General features: G+C 49.0%; 1 protein-coding gene across 2 annotated transcripts in view; it reads left to right on the plus strand.

The window, feature by feature from the left end:
- TENT4A (terminal nucleotidyltransferase 4A) overlaps positions 1-17,185 on the plus strand; it is a 46,563-nt gene extending 29,378 nt beyond the window's left edge. The window contains exons 5-13 of one of the 2 annotated variants that reach the window (XM_087443106.1): positions 1,807-1,914; positions 3,075-3,203; positions 5,610-5,823; positions 7,813-7,939; positions 9,060-9,160; positions 9,844-10,016; positions 10,502-10,660; positions 13,050-13,214; positions 14,887-17,185. In XM_087443106.1, the coding sequence (XP_087299232.1) occupies positions 1,807-1,914; positions 3,075-3,203; positions 5,610-5,823; positions 7,813-7,939; positions 9,060-9,160; positions 9,844-10,016; positions 10,502-10,660; positions 13,050-13,214; positions 14,887-15,078 (1,368 nt within the window). In that variant the 3' untranslated portion in view covers positions 15,079-17,185. Of the gene's footprint in view, positions 1-1,806; positions 1,915-3,074; positions 3,204-5,609; positions 5,824-7,812; positions 7,940-9,059; positions 9,161-9,843; positions 10,017-10,501; positions 10,661-13,049; positions 13,215-14,883 lie in introns of both variants that reach the window. The other variant, XM_087443105.1, reaches the window with a different exon arrangement.
- The last annotated feature ends 4,849 nt before the right edge of the window (positions 17,186-22,034 follow it).

Raw genomic sequence — 22,034 nt, forward strand, 5'->3', positions numbered from 1 at the left:
TTAGCCTGGGCCTCCCCTGTGGACAGAGAGCTCCCCGTCCGCTCACTCCCTCGGGTGCCGTGCCCTCTCACCTCACCTCTCGCCGGGAGGGGCCACGGGCTGTCTCTGAGGTCCTCCAGCCCTGCCCTTGGTGGCTCTACCATTCATCCCACCAAGTTGGCTCCTTGATGAGAATGAGGCGGGTGCTGGTCTCTGACCAGGTATCTTTGTTTAGATGTAGAGGAGCTAAAGGGCCATGCCTGCTTGTCCTGGGTTCCAGAACATTCTGAAGGACAGAGTGTACACTGAGTAGTTGTTGGAGAAACTGTGTGGTCACGGTGGCCTCATTGCTGCCACACGCCTTTTCCTCTGCTGCCAGAGGTCCCGCGTAGAGTAAGGAGAACTGAGCGGTGGTTGTCCGCCACTGCTCCTTTCTCTGACCATTGGCTGTTGCAGGCAGCCCTCTGCTGGGCAGCCTCACTGTCATCTCTTCATGGGCTCTGGATCCTGGCATGAGGGCTGTGGTAAAGGTGAAAGTTTGTCTGTTTTGAAACACCACCAAAAGTCAGTATTGCAGTGTTACTACTAATCTCCTGAGTCTGGGTTTCAACCTGTGAGTGTATGTGACTGTGTGTGCGTGTCATGAGTGTGAGGAAGGCAGGAGAGCATCAGGACTGATTTGGGGAAAGAAGTCTGTGAGTATAGAAAGAAGGTGCTTCGTAGCTGTGCCAGTGGGCTTGGGGAAGGAGGTGTTCGCTGCATGAGGAATTTACCTTGTGGGAGTGGGGGCCTGAAACAATTTTTCATAGGTTTTTTGGGAAAGCATTTTGTTTCTCTGCCTTCTTGGACCACAACAGCTGTAGCTCAGCCTGCCTGGTGGCCTCGGTGATCTCCAAGAGTCACTGTCACCACCTGCTGGCCTGTCCCCCTCACATGCGTGCCCGTGGCGGTTTGCCTCCAGGTGCACGTTCTAGGAGCCCAGATCAGGTGTGCGCTGAAGAGCGTGTTCCTGCATTGACTTCTGCTAGACATTGTAAACCTTTTATTATAGCCCAATTGTTTTGATGAGGGGAACATCCTTTGTTATTCCTTAGTGGCTGAAGGAAACACAGCATTGCCCTTTCTCTGGAAGGACACAGTTTTGTGTGTGTGGAGGAGTGTGGTCTGAGTGGTTGCTTGGGCAGCCTTCATGAGGCTGATTTTGAGTGCCTTTTGGTGATAATTCTTGTTGATGAGGGTATTTCAAAAATAGCCTTTTATTCTCTGATTTTTCTGGGAAACAATTTTTTTCAGTTAAATTGTCTTAAAGAGTAAAAACCCAAAGTAGAATTGTTTGGAGAAACAACATCAGTGTAAAATATAATTTAAAAAATGGCTTTGAAGTTACTTTGAATGTTTTCAGAAATTCTAGCAAACATAATTTGGGGACCAGGAGCTCCTCCGCATCACCAGGCACTCGTGGGACAGGGCCTTAGCCAGCTTCTCCTCGTGGTAGGCAGGCCTGTGGAGTCCTGGCCTTTCCACAGACAGTGGCCCTGACTGATGCTCGGCCACCAGCAGGTGCTGAGTCAGGCCAGCAGGGCGGGCAGAGGTGAGCACTAACTGTTGTTGGGACTGGGGGGCAGTCTCGGGTTCCAGGGACTAATGAGGTTGACATGAGCAAAGTCCCCTTTCTTCTCTTCTTTGAAGTCTGGGGTTCATGATCAATAAGCCCGTTTTGTGAATAAGGAAAAAAAAAGCCTCTGTACAACTTAGGAAACATTTTGATGCCTGACCATGAAGAATGCTGCCTATTAAAGCACAATTTTTTAAATTAAATCTTTGCAGGTACCAATAATAAAACTCACAGACCAGGAGACTGAAGTGAAAGTCGACATCAGCTTTAACATGGAGACTGGGGTCCGGGCAGCGGAGTTCATCAAGAATTATATGAAGGTCATCAGTTAGCACAGTGAAAATAAGCGACTTGTGATGTTGGGTGTTATTTCTCTTACAATGTTAAAAATTTTAAACTGAATGATAGTCTTTAATAATAGAAACTATACAGTTGAGTTATTTATCCTGCAATATTATTTCTAGAGATCCTTTGAAATTACATAGCTGTTTTGCAGATTGACTTTCCTTGGCTAAGCATTTCATAAAAAAATTTTAGAGAGCTTATTTTGGAGAGCTTCGTTAATGTTCTTTCTGGTTATTACAAAATGACTCTCCCTGTAGCTCAGTGTGCCCGATTTGCAAGGTTAGTCCATTGGAAGTTGAGTGCATCGTGAGGTGTAGTTTGGGTTGACTTACTTTGGAGGTCTCAGTGCCTAAGGGTGGGATAGCAGACTTGCTCATTGGGCTGACGTATTTTGGACTCCGAGCAAGTGTGTGGTCCAGTTGAACAAATGGTCTTTCCCTCCTGTTAGAGGAAGTGGTGAAATCCTCACTAGGGGCAGCCTCAGCACCGTCACATGGATGCTGCCTCTTCCCACAGTTTCAAGGACCTTGCTCCTTCAGTCCTTCCCTTTCCTCTCATCATCAGGCTCGTCTGAGGACCCTCCCATCCCAGCAGAACATGAGAAACAGCAGAAGCTTCCCCTGTCCTCCACCCCTTCTCCAGCCTCTCTGCCTGTCCTTGTTACCTTCACCCTGCTCCCCACGTTCTGCTGTGGTCCTCTGTCTCACAGCTGTACCACCCTCCCCGCACTTGCTCCTCTCCCGGGTGCCTCTCAGGGTTGGAGTTCCCACTTTGGTTCCAGGGCCTTCCCTTGCTCACTGCAGCATGCCCCCTGCCCGCAGAGCAGGCCTTGGGAAATATTTGAAAGTGCTCACTCATTCATTCCCTGGAGCTCCTCTTTGCCTGGGGAGCCATCATACAGGGTTCCCCACCTCATCCCTGTAGAACCGTAATCTGGAGTGGGGCTCCCCAACAAGATCTTAATGAGCCCCTCACATAGTTAATTCTCAGGCCCCTCAAGTTTGAGGATGGTTGGCCTAGAGCCTTCTGAGGGGCAAGAGTAAGCTTTCCTTTCTACCATGTGAAATTTGCTGTGTGAGAAGTCTTCAGAGGTATGTGGACTAACCAATAAATATCTTTCTGTTGGAATTTACAGAAATATTCATTGCTGCCTTACTTGATTTTAGTACTGAAACAGTTCCTCCTGCAGAGGGACCTGAATGAAGTTTTTACAGGCGGAATTAGCTCGTACAGCCTAATTTTAATGGCCATTAGCTTTCTACAGGTGAGTGTGCTTTCTCGAGAAACGTTGACACTGAGGCTTATGTGGGAGTAGATGCCTCTTGCTCTGACAGTTGCTGCCTGGATTCCTGCAGGCCCTGGTCTCCCTTCACTATTCTGTTCTGGTTTCCTAGAAATTGACTTCTAATTTCCATAATAAAACTCTATTTTGATCAATACTTCTTTCCTTTTGCTCTGTTATAGCTTATTTTTATAGTGGATTTAACTGTTAGAGGAGGGAGGGCTTATCCAGTTCTATTCAAGTGTGTGTCGATCTAAACTCGAGGAAACACCCTTTACATTTAGAAAACTTCCATGCCTTGATGGACAATAAGGAGCTGTTTTTCTTGGTTCTTGGCTATGATTTATACTGAAAAATTTGTCTCACAAAAAAAATTCATACCATACATGGTAAAATATTGAAAAGAGCCTTTCTTTTCAAACTGATGAAACATCAGTATTTTGTCTTAAATTATGTATTGGCCTTGTTTTGTTAAGTACTGTGGAAAAATCTATCAGTAGAAAACCTGCCTCATTGTCAAGTGCTGTACCGTATTGATAAACTATACTTATACTTTTGTAACGTATAGAATATTTCTAAGTTAACTGAAACTTTAACTGTCCCATTTGTATTTTCTTGTGCTTTATGAAGTCTTTTCTCTGTGTTTTAGCTGCACAGCGCTGTTCCTCCATGTTAATCGTTAATTTTGTATTTGTGATTGCGCTTCAGTTTTATGTCCAGAATTTGGTCATTCTTCTCGTTATCATTAGAACTACTGGGTACACCACCTTTAATTATTTTGACTTCCTTGACCTGTCTTTGCAGAGATGCTGTAAGAATAGTGAAAAGGGAATTCACACCTATTCCCTTACAGTCTTCGTCCCATCGCCCCGTCTTCCACTCTCACCTCCGTGGTGCTGCCCTTAGAGCCATTCTGCCCTAGGTTTTGGATGTTATTTTGACCTAGATGCAGCCTTCTGTCCTTATTTCCTCATTGTTCCTGATTTGAGCTGTTTCTGGAGCCTTGTAATGATGACTCCCACTGCCTTTTATCAGGCCGGGTGCTGGGCTCCATGCCTCTTGTTGCCTTACCCCATGGGGTCCCTGCGGTGGTCCTGTGACCCCACAGAAGGCTGCACCTAGTGTGGGTGGGATCGCCGTTGTCATCTGCACGTCCCTTAGTGCCTTGCCCATCCTGCCTCAAAGCTGTGACTCTTGTAGGGTGTGAGTTCATCTCATGGCTAGTTGAGGTAAGACAGCCCAACCTTGCCCTGGGCGGGCTCTAGGGTCTGTGATTTTGACCCCGATGGCAAGGCGGAGGGAAGGGAATAGGAGAGGCAAGAAAAAGAGTGCTGCCCTTGTGCCTTTGAAATATGCAAGTCCACAGAAGCCAAAAGTCTTCTGAATCCTGAAAATACTTGTAGACTTTAGAAGGCGTATTTCCTCGTGGAGCTCTGCCTTATAAATATGTTCAGTGGTATGCTTCCACCAGGACTTTTACTTTCCTATGCACTTGACCATCATTTTCTAGATCCGCACTGTCCAGTATAACTTGCTGTGCAGCTGGTAGTGTTCTCTGTCTGCACAGTCCAGCAAGAGAGCGCAAGCCACGTGGGCCTCCCGGGCACTTGCAGTGTGGCTAGCAAGACTGACAAACTGAGCTTGTAATTAATGTGTTGTAATTCATTTAAACATAGATAGCCACACGTGGCTTGTGGCTGTCATACTGGGCAGCACAGGTCTGCGTTGCTCAGATTGGTGAGCCTCATAAATCAGTGACACTTGGTGGCGTGTCAGGAGAGTAAGTCCATTACCTGCTTAAAGAAAGTGTGGTGCTGAACTGGGCAGACGCTGATCTGTGTGACAGGTGGGGATGTAAGTCTGCTGTAAATTTTATGATAAATACTAATTGCCTACATAGTTAAAATTAATCCTTTCACATTGTGGTTTTATGTCATACTGTGATGCTAGTAATTCTAATACTGCCCCCTACTGGTTGTATTTTGGAATCATGGAATTAAGATTTGAATCTAAAATTGCATTCACCATCTAGGTGACTCCAAATTGTGCAGAATATGATCCACTCATTTATTGTATTTGGGAACTTGTGGTTAATCAGACATCTGTGTTTGTAGGAAGTTGCTATATGAATTATAAATTTCAAAGAATTAAAGTATAATAAAAAAAATTCCGGTTAGAAGATTTTATTTCTTTTGAATGCTGTTTATTGACAAAGGCTCTCCAGGCCTTGTTAGTGCTCCTGGCTGCTGCTCTGAGCATCCTCATGGTGCTGGTGAGTGAGCAGGTGCCCGGATGTTGTTTCCTGGAATAGTCCGCTGGAAAGCGGACTTCATCTTCTTTAGGAAATGACTTGAACCCATACAAATTGTCGATGTGTTGCTCTTACAGTTGCATCCAAGAATTGATGCCCGGAGAGCTGATGAAAACCTTGGAATGCTTCTTGTAGAATTTTTTGAACTCTATGGAAGAAATTTTAATTACTTGAAAACTGGTATTAGAATAAAAGAAGGAGGTGCCTATATCGCCAAAGAAGAGATCATGAAAGCCATGACCAGCGGGTACAGACCATCGATGCTGTGCATTGAGGACCCCCTGCTGCCTGGTAAGGGTGCCTCGCTCCACACCTCCCCTGAGCCAGGCACTGGGGGCGTGTCCGTAGGCCCTGGGAGCCAAGCGCAGCTCATCTGATCTGGCGCAGGTTCCTGCTGTACTAACAGAATTCATGCCGACACTTTCAGAACTCCTTGTTTAGTGCTTCTGATTAACTTATTGTAAAGTTGCAATTTTGTTTACATTCTGTCATCAACTAGAACAATGTAGAAAGTGAGAATTGAGAAAAGTTCATTTTTTCTCGTTAGAAAAGTATTACATATTCTTCATAAACCATTTACTTCCAAGAAGTATGTCACATAGAAAATCGAAGTATGCCACAATTCCTTCTGTTTTGGTGTGTATTGCTCCAAATTTTTTCCTGCATGGATATTAACATTTATTATTGCAGTCTTTTTAATTAAATGGCATCACGTAATACAAACAGATTTACAGCTTGTTTTTTAACTCAACAATGTACCTAAGACCCCTTCCTGGGTGCACAGGCTACGTTCCGTTCTGGGGATTGCTCAGGAAGAGCCCGAGGCAGGTCCAGTGTGTGCAGCCTTATTCCTGTGAGCGTGTTTAAGGGTGCTCTGTCCCCATACTTTTGGTGACCGTCTTTAAATATTTGCCAATCTGATAAAACCATGCAATTTAAGTTTTCTTTTAGTTTACATTTCTTTAATGATAGTGGGGTTAAACACATTGTTATTTATCAATTCCACAAATGTTTATTGAGCATCTATTAGGTGAGACACTGTTCTTACTGTTGGTGATAGATCAGTGGCAGACAGGCGACAGGAAAGGTGGTGGGGAAGGTCAGCTCCAGGTACACTGCCCGTTTGTCTTTCTCTGTGAGTCCACGCGCCGTGTCTGTCTGTCTGTTGGACTGTTCTTACGACGCTGTGAGTCCCGTGTGTGTGAGGAAGGCCTTTCATGTCATGCTGTCCCCTTTCTTGCCCCAGTTTGTCTTTTGCGTCTGTTTGGTATTTTTTTTTTGTTGAGCCCCTGCATATTTTTAGTATGCTCAAATTTAATAATTTGTTTTATGGCTTTTGGGGTGTGCAATTTATTTCTTAAACATCTTTTGAAAGAAAACACGCTGAGTATTCTTGTCTGTTGCTTGTAAACGATGGATTCGTGCTGTGCTTTTCAGTGGTGGTTCTCCGGGCAGCGCAGGGTGACAGGTTTGCGTCACCTGCTGGTCTGTGTGGATCAGTTTCATTGGAGACATGTCCGTTGTCTTCAGTGTCTGCTGAAATGTACTTGAAAAACGAAAACTGACATTATCACTGGATTATATTATTAAATCTGGAGAAGATAAAATTCCATTACTTAGAGTATGTCTCCTAAAAAAAATCCTTACTTACCTGAATTGTGAAGAGTGAGTTACATGTGAATTAAAATTAGAAACTATGGTATTCTTGTAAAAGTCAAGCTCCTGGACTGTGGCTCACCTGGGGACTTCAGTGATGGCTTCACTTGATTTGCCACCTGTCTGGTTCTCAACTCCTGAGAGTTCAGACCTGGAGCCTTCTATCCTAGCGGATTTGCTTTCTGCAGGTCCCGTTGGTGCTGCAAGAGGTCTTGTGGGTGCTGACTGCATCTAGATGTGCCCAGGTTAAGCGCCCACTGTGGCACGCTTGCTGTTGGTGCCGTGGCAGGCTGACTCATGTTCTGCTTTGGCTCCATTGTGTTTTTGACCCCTGGGGAATTACCCTACTTTTTCATGAACTGTCACTCCATCTCAGTGAGTGACATCTCTGTTCGTGGAGGTAGACCTGATCTGATGATGAAATCGGGCCCTCAGCGCGTAAACACCGTGAGATGCACATGGGCCATCAGCTGTGCTTTTGCAGGTGCCTGATTCGGCTCTGCTGGTGGGGTCTGGAAGTCTCTCGGTGCTGAGAGTCTGCCTCAGAATGCCTTACAGGAGAAGACGAGAGACGTCGGGATGGCTCGGTGGTGGGCAGGGTTTCACGGCTGCCCTCTGTTGCAGGGAATGACGTTGGCCGGAGCTCCTATGGGGCCATGCAGGTGAAGCAGGTGTTCGACTATGCCTACATCGTGCTCAGTCACGCCGTGTCACCGCTTGCGAGGTCCTATCCGAACCGGGATTCTGAAAGGTAACAGACGTCACGTGTGGCCCTCCTGGGCGCACAGCGCCCGTGGCATGGCAGTTCCATGCTGCATGAGCCTCTGCGAAGCTGGCACCCCTTGCCTCTGCCCTTTGCTTCCTTTAAGTTTAGCCATGGATATGCTGTTGTATTTTAGTCGAACCTGAAAATACTGGTAAAGGAAGATCTTCCAGGAATTCAGGAGGCCGTACTTGATTCATCCTTGGTCACGAGTTGAAAACTTCTTATTTGGGGAGTTGACGTTTTCTTCAGGGTGTTTTGTTTTGGGAGTGATTTCTGGCTTTTAAAGCTTTGGCATGTGGTGCTGCTTCTTCAGGCTTCAGTCTCCACGGTGTGGACACGCAGCTCTGAGTGAGTGTCATCTGAGTCCACAGGCCTCACCGAGCCCCTGTCTCTCCTGCACAGTTGTCCCTCATTCCCCATCTTGGAGCACTTGTGCAGTGTACACGTTTATTGGTAGTGAGAAATGTTTATTCTGACCCCAGATTATGCTGTTGTGGTGGGATTGGGGGGCGGAGCGACGGAGATGGGGGGCCTGGAAAGGGAGGAGGATATATCGTCGCAAGTGGTAGTTGAAACAGTGCTGCTAGTTCTGTTCCTTGGGCAGGTTATGGAATACGTAGATGTTGGGGCCTGGCACCAGTGGTGGAGAGCTTTTCATGGGTTTTGTGGCCTCTGTCCACTCCGTGTTTTCAGGCAGAGCCCTGGGCCCGGGTGGGTGCTCAGGGACTCCTGCACCGTCTCCCCATTCTGGTCCCTGTAGTGGAGAACGGGAAGGTCAGGCCTTAGGCATCACTGTCCGGTGCCAGTGGGTGGACTTCCCTACTTAGGCACTGGATTGAAGTGGCCCTATGTAGACAGATGTAGGTTCAAGGACTTCTACACAAGTGAACCCACTTTTTCTATAGTGTGATCTCAAACTACATTTGGGCTCAAACATCTGAAGTCGTACATATTTTGTAAGCTATTTCACCTTTTTTCCTACTGTCTTTCACTTAGCAAAGTGATACCTTGTTAAAAACGTAAAGTAGCTACTTGAAAGGACTTCTAGGCTCCGTCATGCCTGTCATGCCACTGTGTGTTGATTTCCCACGTTGTCCTTGTGCAGTACTCTAGGTAGAATCATCAAAGTCACTCAGGAAGTCATCGACTACCGCAGGTGGATCAAGGAGAAATGGGGCAGCAAGGTCCACCCGGCACCGGATCTTGGTGAGCGATTAGTTCAGTCGTGTTCCTCTTCACCTCCTGACCCTTCATGCAGGAGTGTCTCTTTGTCCCTTAGTGGTAAATTGTTCAAACGCAGAAAATACCTACTTTTTCTATGAGTTTAATTTAAAACTGTAAGAGTTAGGCCAGCACCGTCCAGGAGAAATATAATTCATGCCACATGGAATTTTAAAGTTTCTAGTAACTGTATTAAAAATGCGAAAAGAAACAGGTAAAATTAATTTTAACAATATATTTTATTCAACTTAGTAATCAAAGTATTAACGTTTAAACGTGTTATTGCTATAAAAATTTTTGAGGTATTTTGTAGCCTTTTTTTGTGCTACGTCTTTGAAATCCAGTTGTTTTTATACTTATAGCACATCATGATTAGGATGCTAAATTTTCACCTTAAATACTTGATCTGTATTTAGATTTGGTAAAATTTACAGTTGAAAACTATTTACATACCCAGTTCCAAACATATTTAAATATTTTCCAATAACTGAAACAAGTATAATTTAAAAATCAAATTAATTAAAATTAAGTAAAATTAGGAATTCAGTTTGTCATCTCATTAGCAACATTTTAAGGCTCAGTAGCACTGTGACCGGTGGCTGTCCTGTTGGGGGCGCACATCTGCCCTCATAGTAAGTGACTAACGAGGCTGTGTTTCCCCCCCACAGACAATAGAATTAAGATAAAAGAGCGAATAAGCGCCTGCGACGGGGATCAGCCCCAGCGCCGAGACGCTGAGTCGCCCTACAGCCAGCGCCTGACCCTGTCTCTGCCCAGCCCCCAGCTGCTCTCCTCCGGCTCGTCCGCTTCTTCCGTGTCTTCGCTCTCTGGAAGTGACATTGTGAGTGTCTGCTGGCTGGTTTGTGTTTCTGGAAAACGTCCATAGCAGTGAGTGTAAACTTGACCTCCCCTTTTGTTTTCATCACTGTCTTTTTGTGTGTGAGGCCACCCCAGGTCTGCACCGAGTGGTCCCCACTCTGCCATGATTCTCGGTGACAGTTGGGGGAGCCCCAGTCTGTGGCCATCGGGAGCAGTAATGCCATTCACAGTAGAACTGCAGTGGACTTCCTTCAATAGCTTCTTAAAAACTTACTTGGAGATAAAACATTTAAGTCTAAGTGTCTCTTCTGCATTTCCTTTACATCTTTCCTGTTTTGAAATGACTTGAGGGACATTGGGGCAGATCTGGGCTGCCTGTTGTCGGCAGCAGTTTGGGACGTGTTATGATAACTGGGGTAGCTGGCCGCGCCATGGGCACTTCTGCCCTAACTTGAGGAAGCAGGGCGCCTCTGTGTCCAGCTCCCCGTGCTGTGTTTCTACTCACAGGACTCTGACACGCCGCCCTGCACGACGCCCAGCGTTTACCAGTTCAGTCTACAGGCACCGACTCCTCTGCTGGCTGGCTTGCCCGCCGCCTTGCCAATGCCGAGCGGCAAACCTCAGTCCACCACTTCCAGAACACTGGTCGTGACAACCAACACTCAGGTACGTGGCCGGCTGGTGGCTGTCCTAGGGATGGGCCCTCGGGAACTGTGTCTGAGCTGTTACGTGCTACAGGAGACGCTGATGCTTTTGAATTAGAAAAAGGCCTTTAAAAAGCTTTGGAAGGTACAGTTCTATTTTGTAGAAATAGAACTCTCTCGTTTTTTGTGGATCGATAGAATGTAATTCATGTCGTTGTGTAAAAGACGTTTTGTTGAGGTCCACCATGCAAGGTGTTTGCAGCAAGGGGCCTCAGCTCTTGAGTACTGATAGGACTTTTAACAAGGTCCAGATTGACTGTCTTTCTGCCAGTTGTGTTGACACACAGTGTGAGCCCACTGTCCTGGGATCGTGCTGGAGAGAGGGACTCAGCTGCTGTCCCTGGGCAGAAACGGACATTTGTCCCTGCTTGCCTCTCAGATCTCAGTGTTTACACTCTTCAAAAGTTTTTAATATAAACTTTAACTTTTTCGTGTTATTCATTAGGCAGTATTTATAGGGGTTTTTCTATTAGAATATGTCCTCTTTTTTTTGGGGGGGGGGGAGGAAGATGAGCCCTGAGCTAACATCCAATGCCAATCCTCCTCTTTTTGCTGAGGAAGACTGGCCCTGGCCTAACATCCATACCCAGCTTCCTCTACTTTGTATGGAATGCCACCACAGGATGGCTTGACAAGTGGTTTGTTGGTGCACGCCCGGGATCTGAACCTGCAAACCCCAGGCCGCTGCAGTGGAGCACGTGCACTTAACCGCTTGCGCCACCGGGCCGGCCCCATCCTCTTTTTTTTTTAATTTAGACAAAATTAGAAGTCTAAAAGATAAATTCAAAAATATTACCTTTTTTAATACTTCCTAATTATACTTCAGTTGAATATGTAAATGTATAAAACCCATCACATTAATTTACTTTTTAAGTAGAGCGAGTCTCTACAATGTGGGTTATAATTTGAGCATAAAACACTGTATTGCCTCGTTTGCCTCTTTTCTCTGCGTTGTTTGGCTCTCTGCCCTGGGAGGACATTCTCACAGGACACACCCCAGCCTCGGTGAGGACTGAGGGCAGCATGCTTGTGACACCCGGGTGGCATGGCTGTGCACACAGCCCTCAGACCCCTTCACTTACTGCAGAAGGGTAGAGCACTGGGGCAGTTGCCTGCACTGTGAGATGAATTCTGCCACAGATAAACCCTGGGTCTGCGTTGGCCGTGGCTTCCCTGAATCTTTCTGGTTGTTTTTCACCTTCCTTGGGCTCAGCTCCCATGGGAGCCCAGTGCAGCCGCTGAACGGCCGTCCAGCCGATGCTGCCTGTGCTGGGAGGTCCGGGAGCATCAGGGGGTACGTTGAAGATCAAATGCTGGTCCCGGGGTCCCATCTGTCACGGCAGCAGTGAGTGAGGCTAAAGCTAGGATCATTCAAGTTTTAAGACAAGGCTCAGAGCCCACTTTCTCATTTTATTTCCAAACTTCAAACATTACTTCCAGCGGAATAACTAAGTAAAACCCACTCTAAAGCAGCACGTGTACAGTCTCTCCCGTGCAGCTCACAAGGTGATGAAGTCGCCCCCTTGGGACGAAATGGGGGACTTAGAGCTGGGGGCACGAAGCTGCCAGGGTCCTCCAGGAGTGGGCTGTCTCCGTGCCCCGTGCCCCTGGGAAAGTGGACCCCCACCAAGGAGAGGCCGTGGGTGTGCTGCAGGCCCTGAGGGGGAGTGAGTGATGCAGGAGCTTTGGTCAAGTGCAAGGAAGGGTCGCTGCGTGTGCTTCACAGCCCCCGTAGCCCCCAAAGCCACTTGTGTCAGCCCCCCGAGCATCATCCGTGGAGACCAGCTCCTGCTCCATCCTCTGCCCCTGGGGAGCCACAGTCACCATCCAGAGGTCTTTGGGGCGGACGCATATGATTCCAAGATGTGAGCAGTGTGGTTCTTGCAAGTCTGAGGAGGGTCCGTCCAGCACCCTGTGCTGGGACAGGAAGGGTGGCGCAGAAGTAGAGGCAGCCCAGGAGCTGGAGAGCAGTGGGGGGGCTGATCTCGGGCCTCTGATCCTGTTAGGGGGGCTGCACCAAGAGCTCTTTCCCGAGATCCAAGGACACTTGTTCTTCTGGTGACGGTAACATTTTTGAATTGTTGTTCAGTCTTAAGTGAATATTAAAACTTTATGACTTGGGTTATTGGGCATACTTTATATTGTAATTGCCGTTTCAGAATATAAAATGTTTCTGAATCAAACAAAATCTTTTGAGATTATAGTAAAACACAGACTATATTAATGAGCCTGTTTGCAAATGGCTGTTCAGAGGCAGTGCCCACCCCTCTCGGTGCTTCACATTAGAGCTGAGATCGTGTCCCTCTGCCAGATCGGCACCTTACGGATGTCTCCGGTCATTGTGTTCCTAGACCAGGTTTACTATACCTCCGCCGACCCTAGGGGTGGCCCCCGTTCCTTGCAGACAAGTTGGTGTTGAAGGAACTCCGACGTTGAAAGCCGTCCACCACATGCCTTCCCCGGCCATTCCTTCCGCGTCTCCCAACCCGCTCTCCAGCCCCCACCTGTATCATAAGGTAGGTCTCGTCGGGCCAAGGCCCTGGGTACCCACGAAGCAGGTCTCTTAATAGACCCCTGCTTAACGCCTTCTCTGCCCAAGAGAAGTCCACAGAGATGTTTGTAAAAGGGAATTGTTTTCTGATCATTCAATTTCATGTTTGCTTTCTCTTGTAGCAAACAAAACTTTAGAAGTGTTAAGAAATTATTTTAAAATGTAATAGGGTTTAATTCATCTCCACAAGCATCTCTCTTAATTCTTCTATTGAACTTGTTAGCATAAGACTGAAGTTTAAAATAAGGTTCTAAGTGAAGAATATTTTGTTTTCCCATTTATCTGTTAATTTGTATGCTCAGAACTTTGGTTTTCAAGAAGCAGACAATAAAATCAGGAACACCTGTTGACCCGGCCCAAGCACAGTGTTGTTCCCGAAGCTTCACTCCCTTACTCACTCTGCTTGGGCCGCCCCTGGGCAGAGAGGGGCAGGGATGGGCTGTGGGGCTACATTGGTTTGTTCCCAGGGGTCCCTGTGAATGCGTGCATCCATTTCCTGTGGCTTTTCTAAGTCCAGAGCCACACATTGGAAACTATTATGTAATAGGAAAATGGGTCGTTATTGAGTTCTTGTGCTCCCGAAGGGCCAGAGTGTTTGCAGGAACCGTGGCAGACGTCTTCCTGTAGGGCTCAGGGGCGGCGCCTGCAGGCCGTGTGGTTTCCCTGGGGCTCTGACGTCTGCTGCACCGTGAGTGTCCGTCTCTATCACTGTAGGCAGTGCTCTGTCGCTTATCCAGTCATATTGTGCCAGGCAATGTTTGATCTTTGAGGCTTGGCTCTTTGGACCTGTGTCATTAAGTCCTGATGATTTTTTTTTGTAATAGAACCTTCCTCCCTGGATTTACCCATCCTGTCGCGATAGAGTTTTCACTGCATGACCAGGCATGTTGCTGACCTGTTAGAAGTGTGCAGCATGAAATGATATCTTTCCAGAGGGGAAAGCACCCTTCCTACATTGCGTTTCGGCTTTCTTTTTCAACCCTCTCTGCTGAATGTTTTGCTCTGAGACCTTCCTGACCGGCTGTGTTTTCTCCTGTCTACTTTGCATGGGCTTCGCAGCATAGGAGCAACCTGAATGCGTGCTGCTGCATGTAGAGAGGGGCACCCCACTGAGGGCTCGACAGGACCTCACTCTGGTGTTTCCAGAGTGTCAGAGTTGAAGTTGTGGGGGGGAAATGAGAGGGACCCTCCTGTACTGTGGACAAATGGAAGCAGTTAGCAGTGAGATTGTAAGTGTATTTGGGTGGGACTGTGTGTAGTTTGATACAGGTCCACAGTTCTGACCTGGAATGAGCCACTGAGTGAGAATAGTACTTTTTGTCTCAGATGTAGTAGTTACTATGGAATGGAAGAGTTTGGCTTTCTCTCAGCTCCTTCATATATCAGTATGTGGACACTTAACACGTGCAGTGGTGACAAGACTGCGTGTGGGTTGCGTGTGCAGCGTTTGCACATTCTCCCTGTCTACAGTTTCCACCTTCTCTCCAGTAGGGAAGGCCGTGGCTCGTGGTTGCTTAGGCTCAGCTCTGAAGCCTGAACTCCAGAGGAGCTGGGCTGGGTGGGTCTCCCACAGTAGTGGCCTCTGGTGTCTCCAAGCTGTCCTCCAACGTTGGTGTCCCTCCTTATCTCTTTAGCAGCACAGCGGCATGAAACTGTCCATGAAAGGCTCTCACAACCACAGCCAAGGTGGCAGCTACAGCTCTGTGGGCAGTGGAGGCGTGCGGCCCCCCGTGGGCAACCGGGGACACCACCAGTACAACCGCACCGGCTGGAGGAGGAAAAAACACACACACACGAGGGACAGCCTGCCTGTCAGTCTCAGCAGATAATAGCTCCCGGTGACCCCGCCCAGCCCCCCCCTTGCACAGACTGACGCCTGGTGGCCTCGGCGCCCGGCGGGGAACTGAGACCAGCATCCAGCACATCAGCCCGGGCCCCTTGGAACGCCCGCTGCTGATCACTCTGCATGTTCCTTGTGTGGTGGTCACGTCCATCTTAAAGAACAGCTCCTTGTGCTCATCTGTGAAGCCTTATTAACCGTGGACGCTGTTTTCTGCCTTCCCAGGATTCTTCCTTCAGTGCCGAAGCAGGTCTGGACCAGGAGCTGCAGGGACGGGAAGAGGCCTTGGCGTTTCCCAGTAGCCGTGTCTGTTCCTTTGCGGTTTGGGTGTTTTCATTTCACGTTTGTCAACACCAGAGATCAAGCCCATCCTTGTTCTTCCTCCACGGCTAAGGTTGGGGGGTCGTCACTGTTTTACTGCCCTCACATTTTGTTTCAAGTTTCAGAACTGTTTTTCTATGTAAATATTGAAAACTTATGATTTGTGCAATAACTCAGATATTTTTTATTTAATTTCATATTTTCACATAAGTTATATTTAAGGGAGGAGGGAATTTTTTTTAAACAAGCTTAGATCCTTTCCCGAGTTGCATTTTCTAAGTTGGGTTCATCGTGTCGGCTGGTTGTCTGATGAGCATCGTTACAAACACCATGAATGAGGGGTTTGGAGTTTATTTTTACGTTTTTTGTTTTGGTCAGACGGGAGGCCTCTCAGTTCGTGGTGAAGGAGTCAAGTTGCCCCCATGGTTTTCTGAAGGGTTTCGGCCCCGAACCCTCTGACCAGCTGCCCACCGTCTCTGCCGTCCGGCCTGTCTGTTGTCTCGCTCTGACCACGGAGTTTTAATGTTTTCGTTTTGGGTTCTTTTAAACTACACAACAAATCCAGCATTTAAAGTGCCAGAAGTATCACTTTCTAAGGGGAGAAGAGGTTGTCACATTATAAAATCTTTAACAAAATGTGAACTTGGAAATGCTTCCGTCAGTCTTAGTAACATAGCCTGTAATGGTCTGGTGAGTATCATTACGGACAATGGTACCCAGTTTAGGAATGTGGAGAAAGGAATTATGTTGATTCCATTGAGGAATCTATATAGCAGTATGCATTCGTTCTGTTAAGAGCAAATACATGAGAAGTACTTCAGCTGCTCAGTGCGCCGGGGGAGCATTCGTAATGTACTGCAGGAGAGCACAGCCCAGTGTTGGGGCCCCGGGAGCGGCTGGCGCCCGACTTGAGAAGCATACAGGTATACTATGCAAGTGTTTCTGCCATGACAACCACTGTCTTTGTTACCTTTTTTTGAACAAGAATATGTCCATCCTGCCTAACCCTGAGTTCTCGGAGCACCACAGTTGTCCTGGGAGTTAGTTGCGTCTCATAGGTCAGCTGACTGCCCGTTTTTTTCAATGGGGGTCCTGGCCTGCTGAACACTACAGGTAGGTTGGTCTTGGAAGTCCACTAGTGGAGAATGTTGAGACGAGACACTTGTTCCCATGACCCCTGATTGATGTGCAGAAGTGGGGAGTTCTGGAGTGGTACTGGAGGTGATGGACACCCAGAAAAGACAAGCTTTAACATGTCAACGCTCTGCCCTTTTGAAGCAGGACTGGCCCACGTGATCATTGAGAGCTGCCAACTGTGACTGCAGGTTCTCTAGGACGCATTCCAGAATAGAGTAGCACATTTTGTCTGCAGTTCTTGATCGAAAGTTATCAAAAATATTTAAAGATATTTAAATTGTGAACCTATTGATAAAGAAATATTTATAAAAACTGATCTGTAGGCCTGTACTAATCTCTACGCATTAGCAATATTGACTGTAACCCTCCATAAGGAGACCACTGCGGGGACGGTGGCCAGAGCCCCATGGGGTGCACGTTGTGAAGCCCGATCACAGACACAGCACCACACTCCGTCCCCGTCATGGTGAACCGAATGAATTGGCCTGGCTCCCACTGTGGTCACGCGCGACAGGTTTAACAGAGTATCATGTTTCGATTTTTTTTGTGTGTGTGGACAACAATGTGGAAGCTAAAATTGACATATTTTTATGTAAAGTTTTTCTATTCTTTGATTTTTAATAAACTTTGGAAACCAGGTGGTGTTTGTGTTTGAGTGTGTGCTTACCTTTCAAGGGGAAGGATGGCTTCTAGAGTTTCACATTCTTGAATTTTCTGAATTACGGCACTGAAAAGTTATTTTATTCTTGGTTCAGTAAATTCAGGACCTACCCTAGGTTCCAGGCTGTGTACAAGAGAATTGGAGCTGAAACCTAGTCTTTGCTCTCACATTTTATGGTAATAGGGATTCGATACAACTATTTAAATGATACTATTTCTGTGCAATTTCTGACAAGCTGATACTTGATGCTGTGTCAGACTTCCCCATGAAACATTTGTTTCTTCTACATCTCTCTCTTAGGTCAACATTGTATCACTTAAAAATTTACATTTTAAGCCACCAGTCCTAATGTAGCTTAAAATGTAACTTATGTTTAGAATTTATAAGGAACTTGATAAGAATTCTTACAGGTCAGTGAGTGGCAGAGCTTGTCTCGGGCTGCACAGCCCCTTGTGTGTGTTCTACGAGGATCGACAGTAGAGCCGGCACGTTGCAGAGGTGGGTGGGGACAAGGCCTTTCACAGAAGGCCTCCGAGTGTGCTGAGCAGGTGCTGCCCCGAGAATGCAGGGCCTCCCCTCATGGCACTCATGCTCTGGTGAGGCCAGAAAACTCCAGGAAGCAGCTCAGGTAGCACCTGATGTCGGTGCTACGGAGAAGAACGCAGTGGCTGGAGGCGAAGAGCGACAGTGCGTTTCCGTGAAGAGGACCACCTGGGAAGGCCTCGAGCCCCCCAGGGGCCCGAGGGAGCTGCACGAGCTGGGGGTACTGGGGGCACAGCAGGGAGGCCAGGGTGCAGGAGCAGAGGCTAGAAGGAGGTGAGCCAGGCAGCTCCTGGAGGCCGTGAAGGGACGTCAGAGGGTTTCTAAGCTGCCATGTCCACTCTTTGGAGAATGGGCTGGAGGAGGGTATTGAGGTGGTCCAGGTGAGGGAGGACGGCCACTCCGAGGGCACTGTGCGGGGTGAGATGCAGGTTTAGGATTTAGGGCCGGTTTGAAGGTAGAGCTGGTAAGGCCACCTGATGAACTGGAGGTGGCGAGAGGGGAGTTGCTCTCGGTCTCTGAATTGCTCTCTGCCAAAGGCAGTGCTCTGCAGGAGCTGGAGAGAGATGCAGATGCCCTGAGGCCTCCAGTTGGAGCTGGGGCTGAGTAGGCGAATTATACAGGTGCGCTGGGCAGAGTGGAGGCTGCAGTTCCCTGAAATATAAACCACCCTGCTCTTAGCCGCTCAGGATAAGGAATGGGCATGGCCCTGCCCAGGGAAAGCAAGAGAGGAGGCCGTGTTCTGAGCTGTCCCAGTAGGGCCCTGCGCCCACCCTGAACACAGCGAGCAGTGTCAGGGCACAGTAGGGGGGCGCCCATGCCCACTCCCACCCGATGCCTACACTGCCAAGCAAACTCAGCTTTAGTTTGATTGTCTGCAGAATCACCACATTGGCTCGGGACCCCATCAGCGCTAAATCCTAGGGTTCCAAATAAACCCCTTATGGCCAGGGCTCCATGACTCCCTCTGTTTTTTCAAAGAGAATTTTTTTTTTCCAAGCAAGATTGGCTCTGAGCTAACATCTGTGCCAATCTTCCTCCTTTTTTCCCCCCAAGCCCCAGTAGGTAGTTGTATGTCAGAGTTGTACATCTTTCTAGTTGCTCTTTGTGGGATGCCGCCTCAGAATGGCTTGATGAGCGGTGCATCGGTGCGCGCCCGGGATCCAAACTGGCGAACCCCGGGCTGCCGCAGCGGAGTGAACGAACTTAACCACTATGCTACCGGACCGGCCCCCCATGACTCCCTCTTTGAGTTGCTACAGGGTCTCAAGTGCCCCATCTTTATCCCCACCCCAGATTCCAGGTGGCTCCTGTGGGTGCAGCCTCCAGGGCCTGGGCTCTGAGTAGCGTGTGCACAGAGGAGGTGGCAACATTGTAATCCAGACAACCCAGTAGATTGTTTCAATCATCTTGTGGTGATCTAACCGAAGCCTTGAGAAGGGTGTGTTGTTTACCCTTACACTAACTTGCAAAGTTCTTGCCAATATTAGTCAACTTAGATGACAGAGGAAGCTGAGTTAGAACGATAGTGGCCACCATAAAACACGCAGAGCCCTGAACACCCACACTTGGGGCTGATTCTCGTTGTTCAAGAATGGCTCAAAAATAGGTTTCATTCTTGTGTCTCTTGACTCCGTGGGGTCGAGGCGGTTCACAGATAATCGATTACCAGGGGACCTTAAACTGACCTGGTGTCATTCACCGTTAGTCTCCCAACATAACTGGGTCCTGGAGAAGGACCAACTATGGTTCCAAGGCCCAGAGTGAGTTCCAGGAAAGATCGATAAGCCCGAGTCTCATGGGTTCTTAGAAAAAGGAAGGGCAGGGCTGTCGCCCCTCGAGGCCAAGGTCTGCCTTCAGTGAAGCCGCTTGGCAGCTTGGCCGCAGGTCAGGGTGACTCCAGGTTCTTCTGAATGCTGGGCTCTGTCCAGAACCTCTGACCCTGAATGTTTGAAGCACTGACAGTGTTAAAGTTCTGTAAAAAGGTGCTGTTGTGGGTCATTTTAAGTTTTTGGTAAAAAGTTATGTGACTTGAGGCAGATTTCGGTTCTTCCTGCCCATATTGCATCAAGTCTGAGTGAGTGTTCGAGGTGGTGGATGTAGACAGCTGTGGACAAATCCAAGTCTGCTCACCAGACACGAACTTGGCTCCCCAGCAGACTGTCGGAGTTATAAAGTTGGGAAGCATCTTAGAGACCAGCTGGAGCAGTGGTGTCCTCAGATGAGGGACCCAGTCCAATGACCTTAGCAGCTTCTCAAGGCTGCACCGCAGGGCAGTGCTAGGCCTAAAATGCTAACATGTTCCTCCTGGCTGCCAGTGCTGGAGCCCCTCTGCTTCTCGGTGACCCCTCAAGAAACTGCTGAGTTTAAGCTGAAAACCTTGACTTAATATTAAGCCCTGCGAGGTTCCAAAAATGAGGCCTGTTCCGTGGCTCACTGTCGGCAGAGCCCGCCTGGACCTCGGAAATTCTCATCGTCTCGTTGTGCGGCAACGAGGGCGAGCCTGGAGCCCCCTGGGGCGCCGCATTGAATCGGTTATGATAAAACTGCGTGGCTCAGGAATGTGGAGATTTCCTGTGAACTGTGGTTTTCATGGTGAGTATTTACAGTTGTGAGATACTGGCCCTCATGAAGGTGGACCCTGGAAAAGCGTGCTGCGGCTGATTAAACACACCCTCAAAGCCCACCCTCTGGTCCTTGCAGCTCCTTCCTGACTTGCCCCACTTGACACTCTGGGGCCTCCCTCTTCCGTCCTCTCTGCCCGATGCTGCCTCCCTTCTCCAGCTCCGTGGCCCTTGCTTCACTTGCATGCAGGCCCTTGTGGTAAAATCCTGCACCCTGCTGTCCCTCAGTTGCATTCTCCTGAAAAGACCTAACACTGGGTTCACGCCCCTGCCAGCCCTTGGCCCTGCACACAGAGTTAGGAATCCTGGGGGCTTCAGCCAAGACCGTGCAGGTGGCACCGCTGCAACCAGGCTGAAGCTGCTTAGGGGGCCCAGCTGCAGCACGGGGCCTGGGTCATTTCTTGTGACATCAAGGGCCTGGCAGCTGTGAGTGCTGTGGGTTTGCACACCACCACCACCGGGGCACAGGCATCGTTCCCATCTCCAGATGAGTAAACTGAGGCACAGAGGTGAGGTGACTCGGCCAAGGTCATTCGATAAGTGTGGGAGCGGAGATGGGACACATCTCCCCTGTGCCCCTTACACTCAGGCCCGCCCTCCCCCCCTCCCAGTGACCGGCTCAAACTCCACTTAGTCCAAACTCACCCCATCTCCCTGCTCCCCTCCCTCCCCTCTGGGGCAGGGCCTTGCCTCCCTGGTGGAAAGAAAGCTCCATCCCCAGAGTACCCACCTGCCCCCTGCGACGCCATCCTCTCCTCCTTCCCCCGACATGGTAGATAAACACACTGATGTGCTTGCTGCTCCCAGAGCAGAAAACCGCCTTTGCTGGGGCCCCGTTGTCCTTGCTCCTGTGTTTCAGACGCTGCCCCCCACCCCCACTCGGAACCCTTCAGGTCTCTGCCTCTCTCCTCCCCCTGGAGCCTCCTCACCTCCCCTCCTTGAACCAGCTGTCTGCGCTGGCTTTCTCCACCTTCCCACCTCCCCACTGCGCAGATGCAGCGCAGGCTCTGCTGTCCGCACCTCGGCCTGCCCCTCAGGGTGGTGGCTGTGGAGCGTGAAGTCGCAGGCACGGCCTCAGCCCGGCATCTTCTGCTCAGCGGGCTGGAAACAGGACACCCCTCTTCCCTGGGCTCTGTGACAACATTTCCACCACATTTTCTTGTCTCCCAGCTCTGCTTGTGTACCGGCCGGATTCCCCACGAGCATCTCCCAGACCTGAACCTCAGCAAGCCGCACCGCCCCCGCCCCCCGCCCCACTGGCCGCCCCATCCGCCCTGAGCCCTGCCTGCTTCTAGTGGGGGCTCCTCTCAGACAGGCTTTTTGGAACATCCTGCCTCGTGCAGTTGGGCATCTGCCACCTCCTCCTGTCACCCCCTAAGTCTGCCAACTCCACTTCCTCAGGAACTAGACTGTCTGTTCCTCCTCATCCCCCCTGTCCTGGGCTTGTCCTGGCCATCCTCATCCTCTCTCTCCTGGACACCACGCCGCCTCCCGACCAGCCTGCGGTCCGTTCTCCAACCCTCCCTCCATGGAGCACCAACAGTGGTCTTTCAAAGATGTAACCACAGCCCTGTCTCTCTGCCACTCAAACCCTTGGGTGTCCCTCTGGGGTTCTCAGGCCAGCGTTCCTGACCTTCAGGCATTGTCTTGCCGCCTTCACAG

The sequence above is a fragment of the Ceratotherium simum genome, chromosome 18 (assembly GCF_057802395.1).
Source record: "Ceratotherium simum simum isolate JZ-2026a chromosome 18, ASM5780239v1, whole genome shotgun sequence".
NCBI classification, from domain to species: Eukaryota; Metazoa; Chordata; class Mammalia; order Perissodactyla; family Rhinocerotidae; genus Ceratotherium; species Ceratotherium simum.